Source organism: Homarus americanus, unplaced genomic scaffold, assembly GCF_018991925.1.
Source record: "Homarus americanus isolate GMGI-L3 unplaced genomic scaffold, GMGI_Hamer_2.0 scaffold56333, whole genome shotgun sequence".
Taxonomy (NCBI): domain Eukaryota; kingdom Metazoa; phylum Arthropoda; class Malacostraca; order Decapoda; family Nephropidae; genus Homarus; species Homarus americanus.
In genome coordinates, this window is record NW_024734940.1 from 12770408 (window position 1) to 12790731 (window position 20324).

General features: G+C 39.0%; 1 protein-coding gene across 3 annotated transcripts; it reads right to left on the bottom strand.

Moving 5' to 3' along the window:
* On the bottom strand, positions 1-20227 carry LOC121870686 (peptidyl-prolyl cis-trans isomerase FKBP4-like). 3 transcript variants are annotated; one of them, XM_042372635.1, is made up of 10 exons: positions 20209-20227; positions 11292-11382; positions 9423-9567; positions 7866-8008; positions 6873-6993; positions 5983-6140; positions 5085-5325; positions 3829-3998; positions 2870-3058; positions 1-1404 (listed from the first exon to the last, which is right to left on the bottom strand). In XM_042372635.1, exons 2-10 carry the CDS (start codon positions 11361-11363, stop codon positions 1264-1266), a joined length of 1380 nt encoding a protein of 459 aa, XP_042228569.1. In that variant the 5' UTR covers positions 11364-11382; positions 20209-20227; the 3' UTR covers positions 1-1263. The 3 variants fall into 3 exon arrangements, with proteins under 3 accessions (XP_042228569.1, XP_042228570.1, XP_042228568.1); XM_042372636.1 differs by lacking the exon at positions 20209-20227 and adding an exon at positions 13252-13270; XM_042372634.1 differs by lacking the exon at positions 20209-20227 and adding an exon at positions 12710-12855.
* Positions 20228-20324: the final 97 nt, after the last annotated feature.

Consider the following 20324-nt stretch of genomic DNA (forward strand, 5'->3'; position numbering starts at 1 on the left):
ATAAAAATTTCTTGTGCAAATCCTTTGTTTGGTAGATAATTAGTGCCTAGGTGAACACTACTTTGTCCTCTCGGCAGTAATGCGGCGGTGACATCTCATCCCCGTATGTAAACGGCTAATCATATTGAAGTATTTCAAAACACTCCTCTGTGCCGTGTTCCGATCAAGGCCTATGCTCAGTCTACTTTACTTTATAAGACTCACCGGTTGGGTGGCTGCTCTCACGTCCACAAAATATGGGGTGTGGGGCTCCAAGTTAGGTAGGTTTCTTTGGTTAGGTTGGTGAGATCTTCTAGCATTGCTTCTGCCACTCGTTTTTCTTATCAACTAAGGATAGGTTAGATAAAAATTATAAATGACTACTTTTTAACACATTTGCACAAACTATGAGTGTCCACTACAAAACAAAGTGAAATTGCAGCATTTTTATAATCGTTTACTATGAAAAATCGCCAGCGAGTCAGTCATCAATAATTACCAAAAAATTTAAGCTTCAAATACCCTGGGTGGTATTTGTTGATATGAGCATAAAGCAAGTATTGGTAGCCGTGTGCAAAAGCTTAAATACAGTAAACTTCATTTCAATATACAGTACAGTACAGGAGGAGGGAGGGGGGAGGGTTACTTGTAAACCAGCATTATGGGCAACTTTAGTTACCCCACCAGTAGCTCCATCCTCTGAAGCAGGTGAAAAAGTCCAATTCTTGTATTTATTTTCTTACACATTAATTAAATGTCAATGTTTCAGAATATCACTTGGTTATTTCCATCAATTCAAATGTCTACAGAGCCATCACCATCAACATCTTCTCCCATGGATCACCAGGTGTCTGGCTCTTACTTTCCAGGAAAATGCCTCACACTTGCATGTCATTCCACTCCATTCTTTAATGATCTTCCTTCATTCTGCTCTGTTTCTTCCTTCCTGTTTCTCACCTTATAGTACAGTTTGTTCAACATGTGAAAATGTTCTACTTCTTGAGGTACAGTACCAATAGATACAGTATCACTTTCTTGTAACATTTGCCATTTGTAGGATTCTCAAGTATGATATCGGGTAGTTTCCTGCCACATTTCAAAAACTTCCAATTTTCTGACTTTCTTCACTTAACATTTGAGCCACACAGTAGAGTTGACCACATGTAGTATAGTACTTCATCAAAACTAAAATCCTTCTTAAATTACCGGTATGTCATGACATGACATCACACAATACCCTAAAAGTCCATTAAATTAATGGAAAATGAGAAAAAGCCAGCAGCATTACAGCATCTGAACTCCATCAATATTTACTAATTTAGAAAGTTCACTTTTACCACAGTCATTTTTCTCATCAGCATTACCCCATTCACCTAAATCGCCAGCCATCACATCCTTCCACCTGTTGGCTTCAGCCTCTTCTCTCTGGAAGATAATGATACATTTTACTCAAGACTACATTACTTTAATCTTGAGATTAGTAGAATCTTTCACACCTTAAATCCCTGTACAGTACTACTTCAGTTCTGAAGATTGAAAATTTCACAACACAACAAAGGGTATACTGTACTGTAAACAAACATATCAGTGACAGAAAAAAGGCAATGCTTCCCTTTCCTTGGCCACCAAACTCACATCACTGGTCACTTTCTTCTTCCCCCTGTTCCTGCATCTTCATAAGAGGATACACCTTGTAAATTTCATCATTAAATCCTAATTTTCAGTGAGAGCATGACACTGAATAGACAAATTCTGGTGAGGAATAGCAGGGAGAGGGAGAGTATGTCATTACTTGTTATGTATCACTGAGGGTGAACTCACTAGGGGAGCCACAGTATGATAAGGGCAGGGGAACTATGACTGGTGGCAAGGATGGTAGTACTGTAGAACAAGGGGGAGGTGAGGAAGAGGGATACGATAATGTCAGGTCAAGAAACACTAGTTATTGGTCCAGAATCCCCAGGCAGATGCACAATCAGGGTTGTATCTTGTTGGCTGCTGGAAACTGTGACACGACAAATGATAGTGCATGATAACATCACAGGTGTTGTCCTGTCATTAACATGTAAAAAAAACCCGGCAGATGCAGAAAACTCACAAACAGTAAATCCAAAAAGCAGCCCTTTCCTTTTAAACCAAGGAGATTTCATGGCCTTGCACTACTGGAGTACAGAGGTGGAGTCCATGGCCACCTTAGTTAAGCCTTCCCTACCTTACACTAGTGAGGAACCTTGCCCTTTATACTCTGCCTAGCTGAAAACCGCAACACCTCTGCTCTGTCAAGGTTACTCAAAATTACCCTGGTTATCTTGACAAACTGCATCCCTACATGAATTGAGCATCCATTAAATCCAGATAACAATTGTGAATCAACTTCTATAGAACACATCTCAAAGGGTTCCTGGTATAGGTTCATGAAGATCCTTAGAGATCAGCCCCAATCTAAATGGGAAGACTTGAAACTACAAGCATTCTGTACTCAAGTCAAGGACAGGTTATGTACTGTATCTACAAACACCTTTCAAATCAATGGACGTAGAATATTTCCTACCCTAAAGCTCATCTTTACTTGCATTATTGTCATTCAAAATATTTGATTATGAGGAGAATATCAAGTCTTTTATTTAATCTACAAAAGCTGGATCAAGACCATAATGAGCTGCAGTATGCAGAAACATCATCCATGCTCAGGTCTATGTGCAATGACTTCAGAAATGTATCTTAATTCAATATGAATTATAGATCTTAAATTCAACCAATAATTGTTTAGTACAACAAGGATATGGAAATTTTTTCTCTTAGACTATAATCCCACATTCTCATGGCAGTGATGCAATAATATTGAAATATTGTCAGCCATAATGCAAAGAGAATGAGTTAATGTACTTACTGCTCTGTCTTGTCTGGCAAACTTATCAAACATGCCTCCATAAAGCTCCTTCTCTTTCATCTTATCTGCCTTGATTTGGGCAGCACACCGCTGTAACTGTTGCTTAGTAGCTTTATTAGTTTGATCTAGGTCAAGGCAAGCTTGAAAATCCATTTGAGCTTGTTCTGCTTCACCCATGTTTAGATTGGCCTGGTAGGAAATAATATATATAAACAATTACGTGTTCAATAATAAACTGGAAACACTATTAATCTTACTCATGATAAGTCTCTCACTACGTCTAATCCCCTGTATAGTATTGTACTGTAAACACTCATCTTTGAATCTGAATTTCCAGGATCAATAACTGGTACATGTACAATTCTTCAACATACAGTACATAGCTTGTGAGAGCATCACCAGACACCTACCTCAGCAAGGATGTGGAACCTGACATTGCTGATATGACTTCCTAGGTGATTCTGTCTTTGAAAACCCAACTGTACTGAACAGTGTCGATCAGGAAACAGCTTAGCAATCACTGATTTAGTTTTATTCACAGGGAATTACAGTTCAATTTGATCTGCTTCTGTCAAGAATGTAAGCTATATTAACAAGTAAATAATACAGTAAAAGAACTCCCGCCCAAAAACATACATTATTTTTAATGTCCGCACATTTTAGATTATTGCCAAAATGGCAAGATTTCCAGATACAAACCCTTCATAACATTCCAGTTTGTTTCAATATATTTCTAGTACTTTTTTGGGTAAACTGCATCTTTTCATACAGTCATAGTTCTAACTGAATCCTTTGCATTAATTATTCTTACTATACATAAACCCGTATTGTACCCCGAACACTACATTACATTGACACACCTCAGTTCAAAATCTTTAGAGAATGGTTTCCAACATATACAATTCTCACAGATGATTCAAGAGCTTGGACTATGATATCCACTTGTAAAGGGAACTTACCTGGCCTCTTCTAAAATAAGCTTTAACATTCTTGTTATCCAACTCAAGAGCCTTAGTGGAATGCTCTCTTGCACGAGGATTGTCATTCAATTTCAGATAAGCCATAGCAAGATTCAAATATCCAGCCAAAAGAAGCATGTGACTTTCAGCTTTTTTTTCATCATCCAATCCTGAAACACGAAATGCATATACGTATAGTTTAGCATCTTGTGTGATAATACTGTATTCAATATTCATAAATAACTACAGGTACAATATACAGTACATTTAATAATAAAGAACTGAGACTTGAATTCTCATTTTATGACTAACAGGGGAGTAAAGGGTTGTAGGTTTTAGAGCTCACCAACCCTTATGATATGGACTAACTTGACAAACTTTAAAAATAATAACTAGCAGTTCCTTTTTTCTTATTGGGCAAGTAAAGCGTGTGTATGAGTATATTGGTAGGAGAAAGTACAGTAAGTTTTTGTTAAGATGTGTAATGCTGTGATGGTTATTAAATATTTTTATAGACAGGGTACTGACAAGTTAAAGGAGAAGAGTTCAAGTTTGGTAATAAGAATCAATCAATCAATCAGAGTACCATCCTTATATCTGAGGGTTGGCGACCACAGGAGGCAGACAAGTCAACTACTGTTTACAGATGATACAACATTTGTGGGCGATACAGAAGAAGAAATATTAATAATGTTAGTGATTGAGTTTGGAAGTGTGAGTACTGTACTATGACAAAGGTAACAGTGAATATAACAAAAGTAAAATGATGAAAATAGGTAGGAGGAGACAGTGAAAAATAAATGGCAAGAAAATTATGGATGTTTCTCACATATAAAGAAGAAAAGAACACGATCCAGCCTCCTTCACTCTGGTTCTCCCCACTACTACTGAGTGTATCAATATCACCAATCAGATATTCACTTTCCTATCGTCTCTTCTGACAGGTAACACTACTTACTGTACAGACAGTACACTGCATGTGTCAATTACATGTTTGTTGCTGGGTAGTGACAAGTCAAGGATATAAAATTATAGTGTACATTCAAGAGCCTGGCACAGTAAAGGCATCAGCTCTGCAGTGTTCACATTGGTTTGTGATGTTCTGTTGCTGTTGGGTTAAATCTGTCTGCTAGATGTAGGTCACATTTTGTTCAATCCCAATTCTCTTCTTCTTGAAGAAAACTTCTCTTGTTACCTTATTACTATAATATTTTGAAAGCTTGATACACCTGTACCTTCTCACACCTCACACTCACCATTATCATACTGGAGAAGATCAATTATTTTCTTGTACTGCTTTACTGCTAGTCGATATTTATCTTCCTTGAAGAAAGTGGTTCCTCTATCTTTGCATGCCTTGGCCTGATCAATTTTCTCTTCTTGGTCCATTTCCCAAGATTCTTTTGCCTTTTCAAAATTCCGCAATTCGACCTCATATTCCAGAGAGGCACCAGGTGGAACACCAATGATGACATTCCCTGCAGATCCAAATGCATACTGTGGATAAAAGTGTGATATGCCAACCATTACAATAACTTCCATATACTGTACTGTACTATTATTTTATTTGTGTCTAATTATAGAACCTTTTTCTTTCATACAGTACAATAATGGTCATGTTATTCTTTTAAAACAGCTTGGTTATTTACTGTTCTCATACATTATCATCCCAGCATAATGTTCAGAAAACATCTCCCTCTCCTACAATCCTCCTTAATTGTTCTTTACACTTTACTTTCAACTCATTCACACAGAATTAGCCAGATAGCTATCCAGCCATCACATGAATAGCTATACTGTATATCAATACAGCCTCTCTACACACCACATGTTCACTGAAGTCAGTACAGGTGATCGTCTACTTACAGTACAAACCTGGACTGTACTGTAATGCCTACAAATTTAATATAAGCACTTTATACTTAAAATACTGCTAAAGGCTTATCAGATGTGATGTACTGTACTGTATATCATTACATACTGGTGGCCATATAACACGTATCTACGACTAACAGCCAGGAACCCACACTGCAGTCCTTCCAATCTTACCACTGTACTGGATTTCTGGCAATGAAGTTCAGGATATTAACGGAGAAGGTTTTCATAAAAAGGAGAGGAAGGATGGGTGAGGAAACTAACAGTACAACAAGTTACCTTTGGTGAAAGTTTGATGGTTGACTTCTCCCCCTTCTTAAATCTCTCTAGTGCTCTCTCTAGGCCTTCTGGAATATTGTGCTCTGTTCCTTCACCAAGAGGGAATTTCACTTCTCTGTTGTCAAATATAGTACCATTTACTTTACCAAGAACACAAACTGCAATCATAAAAAAGAAAAGAAGTTAAGACTATCTATGACATATATATTGAATAGGATCATTATTAAATTAGCTTTCAAGGATAAACCCATCCCCAAAGACAAACCATAAAATATGCATTAACCCTTTGGCTGTGGCTTATGGTCTTAAGTTAATTTATCATTCACCATATACACAATAACAAAAAAAAAATGAAAGTTCTTAAAAAATAAAGATATGCATGCAGGCTAATGGGAAACATAAGACTAAGTTTGGTTTAGGTTTAGGTGTGGTGAAGAGGTCCTGTACCACATGAAGTGATGGTTCTGGGTCACTGGGAGATGGAGATGGACATACTTTCCCCCTGATGTCTGTGTGTGTAGCTAGGAGTCAGGGGGACCCAGAAGCCTATGAAACACAGTCTTAAATGCATCACTTGGTGAGCACTTTCTATAAATGATGCTAAAATCTTAGCAGCCTGCTGGCCTATCACAGCGTCTACTGGTTTTACACAGCAAAAGGGTTATGCTCATAAAAAGAACAGAGCCAATACCCTCTGGTTCTTTGAGGATGCCAGAGTAATAATGACAATTCACACAAACTACCAAAATTCCAATAAAAATTGAAGTCACAAATCATTTCAAAAGCATAATTGGGGCACAGATGATCTTAACCTCCTAAAGATATATAATGACACTAAGCTTTATATAATACCAACTATAATATTTACCACACCAAACTAATAAACTTACCATCAACAATTGCACCATCATTGGGGGTCAGGTAGCCTTCCCCTGCAACAATATTTCTACGTATAATACCACCGTCTTTTTTAGAGCTGAGATCTTCACCATGCCACTCATACAACTCAACCTAGCAAGGAAAAAAACAAGACATAAATCCTGTAAAACACTCTAGATGTCGTGTGTGTGTGTGTGTGTGTGTGTGTGTGTGTGTGAGTGATGCCATGTTCTAAGACATTTCATCACCAGTTCAGTATAAATCTAACCATGGCTCCAATGCCTCCAAAATAAATATATTAATGTCTAAATTGAAGAAATATAATCCAGTATTCAACAGACCAGTGACTTAATGTCCGCCCACCACGATAACATAAACATTTCAGTTGCTAAGAAGAATACAGTACGTGATTGGCTGTTTAATTCATGTATTCTTGTCCATTACTTTCCTAGATTTTTCATATTTTTAAACTTAATTCATTAACATCAATTTCTATTTAACATGTGAATATCTTTTCATGTTTTCATATTTTAAACTTTAACAATGTTTGTACAGGGGAATGTTTATATAAAAATACGGTACACGTTTTACAATTATATTTTTTCCACTACAGTACATCCACCGCTTCTTCCAAACTATTTCTAATTTTCCTTGTAGAAACAGTCAAAGTTTAAACGATAATAACAGCCAAAGAAATTTTCAAATGTTAAAGAAATAAAGGAGTGATCAAGGAACCAGGCAACTACTGTATTGTATAGATATAAAAACTGTAAAAAAGAAAAAAAAAAAAGATTGAGAGATATTTAGGAAAAGATCAATCAACAATGGATGGTACTGTTCAAGTATGAGAATGTGTGCATGGCTAAACATAACTGTAGTGTAAATAAGACGATAAGAAAAACACTTCAATGGAATTACCGGTAAATCTTCTTCATAATATATCTCTATGCTAATCATATACAGTATAGTGTATCAATAATCAGCGGACTATTATATCACCTCACCTCAAACACCAACGTAGCATTGGGCGGTATCTTGGGTGGACTGCCTCGCTCCCCATAAGCATATTCACTTTTACAAGTCAAACTGGCTATCTCCCCTTTCTTCATACTTGCCACACCCAAATCCCAAGCCTTGATAACTTCACCTGTTAAAAAAATAATTCCATCTGTTTAAAAAGACAAATCACAAGAAAATATAAAATTAATTCTGGTTACTGTATGAGTCAATGGGAGATCATTTACCTCACATACAAAGGGTTCTGGGTATGAATTTCAGCCAGAGTAGAGAACAATGTTCATTACTAGTAAACTCGGCCTTGTTCAGTCACCAATAAAATACTGTAAGTAGATAATTATGTGGCATCTACCTCCCACAGGTGTAAGAACCCTTTATTGTATGAGCATTTAACATGATGGCATAATCCACCAGCTGCTGCCCCAAACACCACACATTCATAGTGAGACCCAGGTGGCACATGAGGTATGGCTCCTATACCACTAATGATGTGCTGTAGTTGATGGGGCTCAAGCTTCTTAACAAACATGTCGAAAAAATTAGTTTGGCTGAAGAGTAGTCAATTATCTTAACATTTATTGAGTGATTACTCTTATCTACAGACTAGATTGTATTAAAGGTACAGCACTGTTATCAAACTGCAGAATGTTACAAATTACAAGACTATAAACTGAAACACAGAACAAGAGGGAAGAGATCTTTACAGTGGTCACTGATAGTGCATGGCAGGCATGACCCCATGATCTGTTCCACAGTGTATACTGTATACAGTACAGTACAGGTATGGCAATACTGCACTGTACAGCACCTGGATTACACCTCACATCAGAATTATATTATCTCCTGTTTTTTACACAATACAACACAGCATCAGTAAAGGGGACACCTGGTGAGAATACACCTGTACAGCACTACTATTGTTCCTATGCAATAATGTGTACAGTACTGTATTATGTGTTATTTCTTTAACAATACTTCTTTATTGTGTCTTTTATCATTAGAAAAATGTCCACCATTTTATGTCCCTGAAAAACAGGATACAAAAAATGTTACTAACCAGATTGAATAATGTATGTACTGTACTGTATCAGTGTCCAGGTGCACCTCTACATGGAGTACAGTACTGTACTGTATTGTATTCAATAAGGTTTAAGTGTACAATACAGAGGCAATATCACTAGGAGAGAAGTACAGCATAATAAAGTCCAATCGTATACATATATTTTGAGAACTCTGATATTATGAGTGAAGAGAGAATTTATATAAAAATGTCCTGAGTCATAATGATACAACACATGTTTACATTATGTCCACACTTTTTGAGTTAGGGGACAGATTATGTTTATTTTTTTATTATTTTTAAGTCTCTGCAAGTTAGCATTACAAGAACATAGGTAAAATAAATAAATAAATAATCTTCATATCCTATCTGACACCTGCTGCCTCTCTTTTCAAGAATAAGGTAAGGTGATTAATCTAAATTCTGATATACCATAAGATGTCTACATGAATCAATTTTACCAACACAAAAGATTATTTCCTACCTTTCCCGAGGGTGAATTCAAAACGTTCCCCTCTGTCCCGACTAGAGTCAAATTTTGTTCCATCTTCCTCAAGTGTTCCTATATAGTGGACAGATACACGATCACCTTGCAAGGGCCCTGCTTCACTGTCCCCTGGGTGTATAATCTGTGGTAATCAAACAAGACAATCATACATAACATACCTTAAGTTGTCATGAATATAACATGCTAATACCTACTTCACATCATTTCAATCTTATGTATGATTCTTTTACTTAACACTGTCAGATGTACCATATACTGTACTACCTACAAAATTAAAATCTACAAGTACTATACTGTATTGTACTCAAGGGGCGGATCCAGTGAGGGATGCTGGAGGTCCGGACCCCCCCCCCTTTCATCAGAAAATTCAAATACCTTTCCTTTAATGCAGTATTGTACTCAGGCATTTTGTCTAGTAAAAAGTAATTACTATTGACCTCAGAATATCTCCAAATATCAAGTGTGCATGGCTTCAAAATGGCCTGAAAATGCCCCATGATACTGGTCAGATTTCCAAAAAATTTCTGGGGGGCTCACAGCGTCCCCCCCACAACTCCCCCAGCTGGGTGGGCTCGCTGTGCTTGCCATATTCCCCCACCCACAATTTCTTGGATTCCCCCCCCACCCTTGATAGTCCTGGATCTGCCCCTGGTACTGTACTACACTCTCTGAAGATCCTGCTGATATTTGGGTAACCTTCACAAACCTGTAAATTAAATATTAACCCCTTGTGTATAGGATCTCCTCTGAGCTGAATAAAATTGTCTGGCATTAGCCAAATAAAGAAGTGGCATCCCTCTAGTGCAGGGGTTATAAAGCAAACATGAGGATATACAGTCTAAGCTTACTATGCAAGTGAACAACCACAAAGAAATTTTAAAAGTTTATTCACCCTGAGTACTACACCCCTATCTTATAAGAAATAATACCTCAACAAATACATACACAGAATAGTACTACTGTACTGTACTAAGTAACAATTTGGAAAAGGTCAGCCACGGAACTCTACATTGATTTGCATACAGGGAAATGGAGCAAAAGTAAATATGATTACTGTATGTTACTTTAATATACTGTATATAGCATTTTTTTAATTTATCTTTTTTGAGTAGTTTTAAATTTGATTTCACTTTAAAATATGTAATTTTGATCACACAAAGTAGGCAGAGCTTTGAAATAGAGTAAAACTGTGGGCTATATACACACAAAAAATTACATAAACAAACCTAACTACATGTATGACAGAAAACTTGAAAAGTGTAATATTTAAGAACAGGTGACCAGGTTAAGGAGCCGAATGGTGGAGGAAATTATTTTTTGCCAAACAGTAAGATCAAGAACCTAACCTTAACCTACCCAGAGAAACCAGAAGGACCTGATCTAATGGTGTATAAACTTTACCCAACAATACAGAAGAAACAAAGGAACCTAAAGAACCAAAACTAAAATCAAGGACAGAAAAACTAAAAAAATAAAAAATTCTAATAAAAATGCCAAAGACTAACGAACTGTATTAATATTTTCTGCTCTATCTCCCTATATACAATTACAAATCAATTAACAGTTCCATGGGTGACCTTTTCAGAACCTTAACACCGTATTATTTTCATGACCCTTACACTTCTCTCCCTCATGAGCTGTGTTCTCTCTACATTTTCTTTGAACTACTGTTTTTTTTATACTCCTTTGACTTTGTCCTCTAAAGTCACCTCCTTGACATACAGTATTGTCCTCTACACTTACCTTCTTGACTTAACCTCTACCATCACCACCTTCAAGACAACTACAGGCAGTCCTTTATGCTCTTACCTCCAGTTAACTACAACGCCTGCCATTTATACTCACCTCTTTTAAAACACCACCATCTTTGTTTGGAGACAGATCAACTGCATTTGTCTCCAGTTCCTCACCACCCATTGTCACCAGTTTTTAGACCCTGAAAGTCATACATTGTGAGGGAAATGTGGGTAAACAAATGGCATTCGATTAGGTCTCCCTTTGCCCGTCTAGGTACATTGTTACTGCACTGTCTATATTATATACATGCAGTCTATATGTGCTGAATCAATATTAAATTATACAGTAGCTATGACGATTCTACTGAATAAATACACGACCCACTTATCCGTAATACCTAACTTTTCCGTCATTCTAGATATTTACCAGACACACAAAAGTCACACCTTGAACAACACTGGTAACAAAGTGGCCAACCAGAGCCTTACACACACCTCTCTCTCAACCAAGGACTACCTCTATCATGTTGGAGTTTAAGTGTGCACATGTTTCAACTTACAACGAAATTATTACCAAATTAATTCAAGATATGGTTTGGTATTCCCGTTGTTTTAAATTTCTTCTCAAGAAGTGGTAAACAGACCATAGCCTCGGTACTCCGGCAGACTAATGATAACCACCGCTGCACTACGCCTGGCTTTAGCTGTAATGAACCACTAAACAATGCATGTTCATGCTGATTCAGTAATTCATTCTTGTTAAAACAACATTGTTCACAGTTGTCCCGTGTTTATTTACTATAGGGTAAGGCCTATTTACTGCATCGTAGGAGTAAATACCTGTACAGTAATTGGAACAGATGTCTCAAATGAGTTCATAACCTGGAACAGCACCCTGCCCACATTGTCTGGTGATGGACGACAGCAAACATATACTACCTACCTTAAATGTATTTCCCAATAAACAAATGGTGGATACATTTAAAGCACATCTTTCACCAGCACACAATGTGATGTGTCTCTCCACATTGTGAGTGACAGTCCAGTAGACAATGATTGCTAACAGGAGATACAAAACTTGCTACCTAACTCTAATAAATCTTAGTGTGTTATTCCTGATGACTTAATCCAACACTGTTAGACGGTCGTAATGCTCTTTAATGTGATCACTGCACAAAATGTGATTAAATAATAAATCTTATACAGAATATTTCATTGTTATTAGTAAGCATGGTGGTTAGTTCTCACGTCGTCAATATACAATAAACTATGGCGTAAATTGTATGATTACATGACCTGAATGTTATTATAAATGCTGGACAGTCACTATTATACCGAATCAATTTAATATTGTGCTTCAACATATCCCGTCAAGCACCTGTCATACTCGTCACCTCAGAGGAGTGCTAGGCATGGCAGGATTATCCCGTGGCCAGACTCACTGTTACACAAACTGTCGATGACTTATATTCTCCACAGACAAACACCACCAAAAAGTCTTCAAAAGTTCCTATATAAATTACATGCCTATTATAGATAAAGTCGTTAGCGAGATATGTATGACATTGAAGCTCGTCCACCGCAAAGCGTCGATCTCCACACTGTTCCCAGCCCCAGCAGCCAGCGGTGGTCACCCTGCTAACTCTAGCACTCCCCAACCTTATTACTAACATTCCTATTTCATTTTGTAGAAGAAAAAGTCTTAACATCCCCCCAAAAAATATTAATAAAAAAGAGACTATAGTAAGTTTGCATATTTGGTAACCCATTTTTAATAAGGAATTACAAAGGTTCACACCATTTTCCTAAAAATAAAAATCATGGAAATCCATTACAAGTAATTACAAACGCAAGCTTATGTAATATAGTGCAGATTCGAATAACATTACTCCATTCCATGGGTATTATATCACATTAGCTCACATGACGATAAAATGATACATAAGCACTATAATAAGTGTTCATGCCAGCAGGAGGCTACGATGCTAAAATATTTATTAGCACTCGCCAACACGCCATAATATATTCTTAACCTAAAAAAACTAGATCAAGAAGAGAGGCTACTTTACACCAGTTTCTGTCGTACGCAGTCATGAAATGTTTAGTACTGCAATTTCAGCTACCAAGCACTTGAGTGTGGGTAGAGTAGACGCAATGTGATCAGCTCCTCTCCTTCGAGCAAGAGGTCCCAGACAGTGAAATAATCAAGACAATAATGTAAAGAGCATATTACTTTTACTTTTATCTTCTTCGCCAATGATCGGCTCGTTAGCCGCTTGGGCGATCGGTCACGTCTCTGTTACGTACTGTTGGCAAGTACTGGGCATGAACTGGCTCCTGAATGTATCTGTACCTGCCATCACATTTTATCCTCTTCACCATTGATCGGCTCGTTAGCCGCTTGGGCGATCGGTCACGTCTCTGATTACTTTTCCTTTTCTTTTATCATTATATCCATCACACTCGGTGCCATCACAACACTCTCTGGCAGGTTGTTCCAAGAGTTTACAATTGTCACCTCGAAAAAGTTTGCCCTCACAGTTTTCTGGATTTGTGGCTTCTTTAACCTTGAGCTGTGACCCTTGTGGGGCGGGTGTCCGCCAGCTCCAGATAAGTTCACTCAACTGAGTAGTGCCCTCTGAGAAGTTTATAAACTCCAATTAGGTCACCTTTTGCCCGTCTGAAGTATAAGCTAGGAAGTTGCAGGCGTTCCAGTCTCTGGGTAACCAGGGTGCCGTAGTGCAGGCACCAGTTTGGTGGCCCTCCTTCGATATTTTCAATCAACAGAGTCCATTGCATATCTCGGGGATCGGCCGGGATGACAGTACTCCAGACGGGGAAGCACCTTACTTCCGAAGAGCGTTACGACCTTCTTTTAAGATCTATTAGTTTAGTTGCTTGATTCACATTTTTCTCACAATGGCTCGAGAACTTTAGTTTATTGTCAACACACACACAGGCCCTTTTCACATTCGGTCTCCTTTAATGCTGTTTCTTCGTCCCGTTGGGACATGTGATATGCCTCCTTACCGTTGGTACGACCTAGTTACTAGGTCGTACTAACGGTAAGGAGGATGCACCTACTAGGTCCTAGTAGGTGCATCCTTTTACACTTCGTGACATATTAGCAGCCATTTCTTCGACCATTCTTGAAGCTGACAGAGATCCTTCTGTAGCTCATCTCTGTCTGTTTGGTTCCCAATTTCCCTGAATAACTTGATATCGTCCGCAAACATTTGTATGGAGGCGTGCATAGCTTCTGGCATGTCATTTATGAAACAGGAAAACAACAACGGGCCCAGCACACTGCCCTGTGGTATCCCGCTTGTCACAGGAATGCATGACGATTTTGTGCCATTAATCACCATACACTGTTTGCGGTCATGAAGAAGATCTCCGATCCACGCGAGGTTACTTGCCGAATTCCGTACCCTTCCAGTTTAATCCTCAGCCTGTTGAAAACCGTGGCAAATTCCAGATATATATTGTCGATATTATCACTCTGTTCCAGAATTTGAATCCAAACATCCAGCATCTTGATTAATTGTGTCAAGCAGGAGCGTCCCAGCATAAAAGCGTGATGGCAGTCTTTTACAAAGATGTTTCGTAGTAGATGTTCCATCATGGCATCTCTTATAATGCTCTCCAGTAGGACTACTGAATAGAGTGCATGAAGACAAGAGTGGGACATCCTCCGCCTTACTTTACTTTATCGTCTTCGCCACCAATCGGCACGTTAGCCATTAATGCTGTTTCTTCTTCCCGTCGGGACGTGATGTGCCTCCTTACTGTTCGTAAGACCCATAGGTGTATCCTCTTGTATTTCGTGACGTTACTTTGTGACAGCACTGAGTGTGAGCTCTTTCAAGTCTAGATTTGACCAACACTGGCGCAGGTACATGCCAGTACATGCCCAGTACTTGGCAAGAGTGTGTAAGAACATAAGAACATAAGAAGTCTGCAATAGGCCGGTTGGCCTGTGCTTGGCAGCTCCTGTCGAGAGTTACTACCACTCTATCATTCATGAATCTATCTAGCCTCCTTTTGAAACTTTCCAGCGTTCCAGCACTTACTACAAAGTTGCTAAGCTTGTTCCACTCGTCCACCACCCTATTTGTGAGCCAGTTCCTTCCTATCTCCCTCCTAAACCTAAACTTATCCAACTTAAATCAGTTGCTCCGAGTCCTATCCTGTTCGGATACTATAAGAACTTTATCTATATCTCCTTTATTGATTCCTTTCACCCACTTAAATACTTCTATCATATCTCCCCGCACTCTTCGTCTTTCTGGGAAATGCAAGTTTAGTTTCTTTAACCTATCTTGATATGGAAGGTTTTTAAGTCCCGGAATCATTTCGTCATTCTTCGCTGCACCGACTGCAGTGAATTGATATCCATTCAAAAATAAGGGCACCAGAACTGAACCGCATAATCGAGGTGCGGCCTGACTAGCGCAAGATATAGTTGCAATAAGACCTCTGCATCTTATCACTTACAGTTCCAGATATAAAACCTAATACTCTGTTTGCCTTATTTTCTAGGCCGTAGGTCCGGGCTTACAAGTACCCCTAAGTCTCTTTCATAAGTCGACTTCTCTAGGTTGATGCTAACTTTTGCTTTTATTCTCTTCACCACTGATCGGCTCGCTAGCCGCCCGGGCGATCGGTCACGTCTCTGTCACGCACTGTTAGCAATTACTGGGCATGTATACATTGACAGTATTTGTTCTTCCAATATTAAGTACGCTGCACTTGCTGGTGTTGAATTTCTTTTGCCATTTTTCTGACCACTCCTGCAGTTTATTTAAATCCTCCTGTAGTGCATTTGCATCCTGCCCTGAATTAATCTGCCGCCTTATTTTGGTGTCATCCGCAAACTTGCTTATGTCACTGCTGATCCCAGTATCTAGATCGTTTATGTAGATTGTGGACAAGAGTGGGCCCATTACTGACCCCTGGGGAACCCACTGGTTACACAGCTCCACTCAGATTTACGTCCAAGCGGCTAAGAAGCCGATCAGTGATGAAGAGGATAAAGGTAAAAGTAGTCTTTCATTGTGTGTTGGACACATCACTTTTCCTTATAGTGAGTGGTGTAATAATTATGAGATAAATCACCGAGGACCTCGCAGCTCTGTACCAAGAAAACGCCTGTACTTAAGGGGTAACTATATGTTTTGGACGTCTACTTGTTTATTCACTCCTTATTATATATAACACACTGGCTTTCACAGTATATTCACTATCAACGATACATGGGAGATTCTGCAAAAAGATTACACAATAATGTGTGAAATGATTTATTACGTTTGAGAAATTTCACCATCTTTTTCAACAGCTGTTGCAACGATCACATGAGGCAATCTGGACTTCCCTTGACAATATCTAAATAAAATAAACCTTTCATCACGTTTGTTCACTAACTTACAGCGCAACGCAGAGAAATCGATAAGCCTTGCTAGTTGGAGTTGGACTGTGAATACAGACGGGTGGGCCAGTGTGCTGACAGGCCACGCGGTTGTGGCGTCTATGATTGCAGTTCTGCTGCTACGTTGACGACAATAAACCGAACGTAACAAGTAAGACACATTTCTGTGTTATGGTGCAATTGTTCAGTACTCGGTGTTGTGTGCGTATCTAGATTGAAAATGCGCCCATGTGAATTATGTGCCTATATGAAAGTATGTTTTTTAGCAATGTCAGTATCACTATGTATGTAAACGATTGTGTGTATTTGTATTTGTGTGATATGTGATATAAATTTCTGTACACCTACATACGTTCACACGCGTTTTACCTTTATTGCGTGTGTGTGTCCGTCTCTGGTTACGTTGACACACAACTGTTTAGGTCGAGTCCGGGCAAGTGTTGTCACGGTTACACACTACAAGGGAGCCACAGTGTAATAACACGATTAAACTCGCCTACCTTTCCCTATGATTTAACCAGATTAAACCGTGTGCTTCAGACAGATCTTGGGGAAGGAGGAATATAAAGTAATATATCTCACCCTTCTACTTCACATTCCACACCGCCCCGAATCAAACATGAAATCCTATCTTCAATAAGGCACAGATCCCACAGCAAGGTGGCAATATCTGGACTATTTTGTTATTCTCTTAAGCTCCACACACCTTTAATTAAAAAAACTTGACAAGAAACAATTAATATTTAGTTATTGATTTTTTTAGTATTTGATAAATAAAGTTTAAAGAAAAATCAGCATGGAAAACATGACAAATCACTATAATTTGCTAAGTAAATTCAAGGGTATATTAACGCAACACGCGCAGGACATAGTTGATAGCCTGCTGGTGGACGTGGCAGACGAGATGTGTGTCTGCCAATGCTATAAGCTTATAGGCTACCACGCCGGTCTCGCTGTGGAGGCCACCCATGCTCTTCAGTGGGTGTCTCATGCCCTTCTCAACAACTTTCTATCCGATTTCAGTCCACAAGGTAATTACATAGAATTCCTCTTGAAGGATCTGGAGGAACGAGGGAAGGAAATGGTCTTGGAATTCCTGGTGGATGACTTCGTGGGCTTGTTAGTTGAGAAGGTATCGGCGGAGTGCGTGGCCATCATCCTCGTTCTCGTGTTTAATATGCTGAAGGAGAGTCGGCCGCTGATCGAGGCCGCGTGTCTCCTCCTGAACGGCATCTTGCTCAAACTGGGAAGGGTTGACCAGCTGCCCGACTATGTACAGTGGTACTCTGAGATGTACAGCCCCTGTGGCGAGGACGACGTCGTCACCATCACTGTGTTCATAGCGGCTCTCAAGGGGGAAGTTTTCTGAAGGATGTCTTCCACCTTTCTCGCTCTGTATTACATGTATATCAATATCGTGCCAATTCTTCTTATTATTACTTAAGCGAACGACGCCATTTTCCGCAAAATATTGTGCAAGTGTATTTTTTTTTCTCTCAACTGGGCGAAATAAATGAGTCCTTCAAATCACTTCATCGGTTCAGTTTGTGTGTTTGTGATCTCCAGAGTGCAGCACATTATGAATCTATCCTCACAAAAGTTTCCACAGCAAATCGGATAAGCTGACAGGTAAATTTGGTTAAAATCGGTCCAAGGAAACGATCTTACTCCAGCAATCAAACTTTTCTGAATAACCACCAAAAAAAATGGGTTTCTCTATCTATAATGTTTGACACCTTCCGCAATTAATCATCTTGAAAATATTTACTGTATTTTATAAACTCAAAATTAATGCAAAAAAAAAAACTATCATTATTAACACAATCAATATGCAGTTTCCGAAATAACATTCTAATGAAAATCGAGTTCTTTAGTCAGAAATTTTGTGCAGTCACCCAAAAAAGTCCTGTCACGAACCACGATTCAGACTCGTGAACCCGAAGCAGTAGACACTGATACTGTACATTATTCTGTCCATAAATGCTTCGGATTAAACAGTCTGAATCTCGGGGTTCATGGTTCGCGACAGGACTTTTTTGGGTGACTGTACATACAATTTTCCGCTATTATTAACATTATGAACCTGAACACTAAACACAATAAGTATCAGTAACATAAGCTAGACCAATACAACTAGACTCCTCACCAATGAGAGAATAACCAGGAGTAATAAGTTGTAACGCTTTCAAGAGTGAGGTGCTTCCCTGTCTGGTTCCCGAGATATACTAGAGACTGTCAGTTGATCGAAAATATCCAAAGGAGGGCCACCAGACTGGTGCCTGCACTACTGCACCTCAGCTAGATCCCAGAGAGATTAGAACGCCTGCAACTGCCTAAAGCTTATAATGCAGGCGGGCAAGAGGGGGGGGGGACCTAATTGAAGTTAATAATCATCTCAGAGGGCATTATTCAGCCGAGTGTCCATACCTGGTGCTGGCGGACGCCCGCCCCACAAGGGGTCACCGCGAGTGAGCATTAACGGCACTAAGTCCCATTGGAGCAACGTCACAAGTGGAGTTCCCCAAGGCTCAGTACTTGGACCATTATTGTTTATTATATGCATAAGCGACATAGATATCGGCATAGACAGCAACATAAGTAAATTTGCTGATGACACTAAAATAGGACGTGTTATCAAATCTGACGAGGACTCGGCAAAACTACAGGAAGATCTAAACAAATTTTTCGAATGGTCTGAAAAATGGCAGATGAAATTCAATGTCGACAAATGTAAAGTACTCAGTATAGGAGATGTAAACAGGGAAACCAGATACCAGATGAACAACGATGCCATAGAGAAATCCGACTGCGAGAGAGATTTAGGAGTAATGATAAGTAGGAACCTTAAGCCAAGTAAACAATGTGTTTTTGCTCGTAACAAGGCTAATAAAGTACTTGGGTTCATACAAAGGAGTGTTAGTTACAAGACTAGCGAGGTCATCCTAAAACTGTATCTTGCTCTTGTGAGACCACACCTGGATTACGCAGTTCAGTTCTGGTCACCGTATTACAGAATGGATATAGAATCCTTGGAAAGAATTCAGAGGAGAATGACAAGACTAATCCCGGGCATTAGGAACCTTGAGTATAGAGACAGGTTAAAGCATCTTAATTTGCACTCCCTCGAGAGACGTAGAGCGAGGGGCGACCTGATAGAGGTGTATAAGTGGAAGACAGGGCTAAACAAAGGGGACATTACAAAGGTACTCAAATTATCCAACCAGGAGCGAACTCGTAACAATGGTTTTAAATTAGACAAATTTAGATTTAGGCGTGAAATAGGTAAACACTGGTTTGGAAACAGAGTAGTGGATGAATGGAACAAGTTACCAAATATCATCATTAACTCGAATACGCTGAATTGCTTCAAACATAGGTTGGATGCTCATATGAGCAATAGGGGTTGGGTGTAAACGGGACTGCCTAGTATGGGCCAATAGGCCCGCTGCAGTGTCCTCCATTCTTATGTTCTTATGTTCTTAAGTTGCTATCAAGACTTCAAGAGAGCATATCATAACACAAAGTGGCTTTCAGGGTTCCATGAAGATGTTGATACACGCAGTATATGTCTTATAATACAATAGATCAATAGCCTTACCCTTAATCCAAGTTTCTGGCACTGTAGGAGAGCGAACTATCCTCCCCGACGGTGGCGCCACATGGAAAGATAGCGTGGCGTCTATTGTAGTGCTTCCCATCCTCCTGTAGTAACAA